Source organism: Schistocerca cancellata, chromosome 7 (genome assembly GCF_023864275.1).
Source record: "Schistocerca cancellata isolate TAMUIC-IGC-003103 chromosome 7, iqSchCanc2.1, whole genome shotgun sequence".
Classification (NCBI taxonomy): domain Eukaryota; kingdom Metazoa; phylum Arthropoda; class Insecta; order Orthoptera; family Acrididae; genus Schistocerca; species Schistocerca cancellata.
In genome coordinates, this window is record NC_064632.1 from 315,970,993 (window position 1) to 315,976,411 (window position 5,419).

General features: G+C 37.4%; 1 protein-coding gene across 1 annotated transcript in view; it reads right to left on the reverse strand.

The window, feature by feature from the left end:
• The window catches only part of LOC126092380 (syntaxin-5), a 23,300-nt gene extending 18,082 nt beyond the window's left edge, over positions 1–5,218 (reverse strand). Inside the window, exons 1-3 of the mRNA XM_049907938.1 lie at positions 5,042–5,218; positions 4,576–4,955; positions 3,116–3,171 (exon numbers count right to left, since the gene is read on the reverse strand). Coding sequence (XP_049763895.1) covers positions 3,116–3,171; positions 4,576–4,913 — 394 coding nt within the window. The 5' untranslated portion in view covers positions 4,914–4,955; positions 5,042–5,218. The remainder of the gene's footprint in view (positions 1–3,115; positions 3,172–4,575; positions 4,956–5,041) is intronic.
• Between the last annotated feature and the right edge of the window lie 201 nt (positions 5,219–5,419).

Here is a 5,419-nt window from a genome sequence, read left to right on the forward strand (position 1 = left end):
TTCACATCTGATCAAGAATGACTTAACTAATGCGTACCAGGTGCACCCGAGCTTGCCTGCTGGTAGCTGTTTCTCTTAACACCCAGAATCCCTATCAATGTACATTTTACTTCAAGTTTTCTTTTTGTGATCTATGCTATTCTTGTAATTTGTTGAGGTAAACCTGCCTACTGGTCTGTCCATGAGATCCAGAAGACAATACACACCAACACCTGGCTTGGTATCATAGCTCTTGACTTCAAGGTAATAAGACAGTTCTGCATTGTTGCCTAATGAATATAATGTGACCATACAAACATGTTTTAATAACAGAAATAAATCTTCATATGTAAGAATAACTTAGGGCGTACACCAAGAGCATGTTATAGGACTATTATAGTACACAATATGCATGTAAATTACCTGAAGGATTCTGAAACTTTATGAGAATGTCTACAGATTATGTTATTGAATGTAGAGAACACTAGAAAATTGCAGGGAAATGCAGGAAGACCTGCAGAGGATCGAAGTTTGGTGTAGGGATTGGTAGTTAAAGCTCAGTATAAGGATATGTATCACACTGCACATAAATAGGCAGAAAAAACACATTATTCTATGATTACACAACCGATTAATAATCACTGGAAAATCCCACCCATCAAATACCTCCGAGTATGCATACAGAGTGAAATTAAATGGACAACCACAAAAAACTAATTGCAGAAAAGGTGTATGGCATACTCTGTTTCACTGGAAAAATCATCAGGAAGTTTGGTCTGTCCATGAAGGGTGCAGCTTACAAACCCCTCATTTGATCACTACTGCTTGTCAGTCTGGGATCCTTCCCAGAAAGAACTGACAAAAGAAAAATACAAGATTCAAAGAAGAGCAGCACATTTCATCACAGATTTATCTTGTAGTCAGGAAACCACCATGGAGATGTTCGTCTAATACCAGAGTTTAACATTACAAGAGAAGTGTTGTACAACACTGAGTGCTTTACCTTTAAAATTCTGGGAGTGTACATTCCTAGAGGCGCCAACCAAAATATTTCATTGTCCTGCATATATCTCGTGAAAAGACCATGAAGGTAAAATTAGAAGATTCAGTACCACATAGAGGCTAACCGACTATTGTTCTTCCCTTGCACCTTTCACAACTGGAATAGGTAAGAGGGAGAATGACGAAGTACTGTACACCACATACCATAAGATGGATTACAGACTATAGATTTGGATGTAGACGGCCACTGATGAATCACATCATCTAAAGCACTATACTCTGATTGAAACTACTTTGGGATTGCCGGACTGTAATGGCACAGGGTAGTGCTGCCGGTGTAAGCCAGCCATGCTTTACACGGCACTGCATGTAACCTACAAGACAGCCAACACAGCAAGCATGTGGTGCTTGAGTTTCTCCATTTGCTGACAACTGTCCCATACAACTCGACACGCTGAAATGTCAATCACAAAGTTATTTAAATCGGAGTATAGATGGTGAATCTCAGGAACAACAGGTTTACTAATCCCATACCCAGACACAATTGGCTAGGTTCCCTGACATGATCATGAGTGTCATGGAAAGTGAAAGTGTATGTTCCACCTTTCTTTTTAAGACTGTTGGTTCATGTGCCATCCAACAGGTCAAGTATGATAATGATTCCCCTTTTCCCTAAAATATTGGTTGTGCTAATAGACTGATCTGAAATGGAGCCTGAGGTTAGGGTAGGAGTTTATATATGGTTGAGCATTGTGAAGCCAACAAATCTGAACACACAATAAATACTAACAAATGCAGCCATGACCAGCTGAGACTGCAGCAATCATTAATTACTGCAGAGCTAAGCCCTTTGTTTTCATAACTGATGCTCAGTATACGTACATTATATGCACCAAAATACTTTAAGATTTCTGTATTTTATAATGCAGTGTTCCTGAATTTACCTGGTAATATTCATTATTTATAAAAAATATAGTACTGCATGTGTAGTTAATGTTGGCTACACAACTTCCCTATATTAGAAATGATGCCATAATGATGTGTGTTAAATCTAGAGCACAGATTGTCTACTATGAACTTAGACCCTCAGCAACACTACAGGAAATACTGCTACAACAACATTTATTATTAATATATAGATAAACCACCACAAGTCACTATTTGATTTATTGACTATAAGACATTGACTGCCATGTGGCATTGTGGCCTCATGTCACTCACCATGTTAACTACGACATGAGCATCCTCAGAAATGGCTCTGAGCGCTATGGGACTTAACAGCTATGGTCATCAGTCCCCTAGAACTTAGAACTACTTAAACCTAACTAACCTAAGGACAGCACAAAACACCCAGTTATCACGAGGCAGAGAAAATCCCTGACCCCGCCGGGAATCGAACCTGGGAACCCGGGCGTGGGAAGCGAGAACGCTACCGCACGACCACGAGCTGCGGACGAGCATCCTCAGATATTCATTACCTCGATGGCAACAAAACAGATTTAGAGCATCATCGTCAACACAAAGTTTGTCATGATAGTGGAGCTTTATGGTTCTAACATGTGGCAAGTATACAGTTCACACAGGAGGATGCTCCCATCGGATGAGCAAAACTTGTCAATAATTATACATGACCTGTGGCAGTTACCAGTACTTTTCATCAGAATTTTTTAAACTAAAAATGCTGATTAAACATAACAGGGTCTTTCTTAACACAATTTGAAACACTAGCACACATATTTTTAATCTCGTTCCCCTTCTATTAGAGTATACGATTATATTAACAATTAAGAAAGAGGCATTCCCTAAGAACTTAATTGCATAATTCCAAAAGTCAACAGAAAATTCACTTCTAATCTCATACCTGATACATATACTCCTATGTCCTAAATGTAACACATTTTGTACTCATTTGTAGCTCATGAACATTTATGAAACATCAGGTATCATTTATTCACCCTCACTACCTTTGTTATTGCACTGTTATGATAATTACATTATTTCTCCAAACATATAGGCTCCTACGTCAGGAACATTTACTGTTACCAATTAACTGCTTTCTATTTTTTTTTAACTTCCCACTTTAGAGTATAATGTTCTAAAACTTATTGTTGAAAATAGTTGTTTAAATACTTACATAATGTTAACTTCTCCAACTTTGTGTAAGTACTACTGATATTTTTTCCAATAGTCCTGCAAAGACCAGCATTTTAATTAGTATGGTTATGTTTAATAAACTTAAATGACATATCCGAATAACAAAAACGCTATATGGAACTTCATTTGTTTAGAACACATCACAACAATTTTATGTAAACAAATGAAATTCACATTACATGTGTGATGCTACAAACTAATTTCAAAAAATGTATCATCTCACAGATTTATGAGAGTGGCACTGTTACTTCATGACACTTTACTACAAAAGGGAGTGTGCTATTGAAATGTGAGGGTTTCTCACAGTGATGGATGAAAAAATGATCAAACATTTCCCCTGAAAAATTTATACTCATTAAGAAGTTTAAATTAATTTCTCCTTATTTGCCAACCTAATTTCAATTGCTTCGGAAAGAAGTCTTAATAAATCTGGCATTCCAGGTAAGATGAGCTCAGCACATTCTAAGAAATACATTGAAGTCTCAAGATTTAGGTCTTTGGGAATATTAATAAACTGCTTTATTAGAGAAATATAACTTATTAATAAAATTTTGAACTGAATACTAAAATCTTGACTTACATCAACTGTTTTTTTGTGATGCTTACTTCAGTTTTCTGTTACGATTTAGCATAGTGACAACAGCACAAATATTATAAATGGGACATGTACCTTGTTCTTATACAAACAGGGAGAGGAAAACTTATGACCTTGCTGAAAATAACATCAATGTTCACGAGGTCAGAGTTTCGAGCATCCCCTAAACTATGAAGTCAGGCAAATGTTTTAGCAATACTCTGCCCCCACTAACCACCCCATTCCATTACGAATCAGCAACAGAAACAGTATGGAATTTCTTAAACACCGCAACATCTTTAAGTATAGCATCACTACAAACCTTGCAAACATTTGGTTATCTGATGAAACCTTATGGTTCTCCACCAATAACTTAATTTCACGTTACCTACAGAAATTTAGATTGCTTAGGAACACTGTTCATTTCAGGAACACTAACGTTCCTGAACTTTGTTTCTTTTCAACCAAAGGGGCATTTACCATCGGCATTGCAAGAAACAAATTATTTCCAACAATGATGATGGTGCAGAACCAAAGTGATTTCTTTCATTGTTTATACTAATTTCTGTGAAACAATTATTGGCAATTTTTTTAGCCTCTTCTGAAATATGGCTCATGTTCCAAGTATATCTCTATGAAAATGTTTTAAGGAAACATCCACACAATACTGAAAAAAGTTAATGGAATGTGAAAGTACTATTTTAAGTCACACTGGCGACAAGGCAAACAGCAAAAATTCAGAGTCATGAAAGATGGGGGCAATGAAATCCGCCGTGTTCTCTAGCACCACCATAACATTGGCCTTATAAAGGTTACAGTATAAAATCTATCTAACATTACAGCGTGATAAAATTTTTATTCTGTACCTTGCTATCATCATAAATTCTGCATAGCTCTGCATAAACTTAGCTCTCCTTGGATCTCTAACGGCCACTGCTCTGGCCACATTTCGTCCTTGCAATGATCTTATAGCATTAACAAATTCCGTAGTCCTGTCTCGTGCAGTCATTTTCCTAATAATTGCTGCGTCCTTATCTTGCAATTCTGTGTCTTCTATTTCAGCGCTTCGGGCATTTGACACATAACTTCTGTAAGGGGTAGACTGTCTATTCCACGGACTTTCTGTGGTGTGTAATGCTCCAGTCGAAATAATAAGCGGTGCCTGTTCAGACTCGGAGCCACCACGTCGCCTCCTAGCTGTCATTGGAGTCTAACGAGGGCTGAATTGGAATAAGTTCCTTGGCGCCTGCCTGTAAAAGCACAAAACACAGACATTACAAATCTGTCAAAATATGGTGTTACATCGGTGAATCAAGTGTCAGCAAGATACACTTGCCTCCAGATCTCATATCTGACAGTCTCGTCAATTATTATCACCTTGCCGGGCAAGGCAAAATTATTGAAAACAAGTATTCAAAACATATCAATTTTCTACCACACATCAATTTCGGTCTCATACGCTGACTTCTCACTACTTTCCTTAACGTCAGCAAACAACAAACGACAAACGCCAGATGTGCCACAGTGCAGCCAACAATAATGGAATGGGAAGAAGAAGGTAATTTTTACAATTTCGTGGGCTTTCCCATAATCATCATCCTCGATGTAACTGCGGGCTACTAAATATTCAATAAGATGTAAACAAATTTCTACTAAATTAATCCAGTGTTCGATCTTTAACAACATTTGTGTTGCTTGGGTCAGCGACAT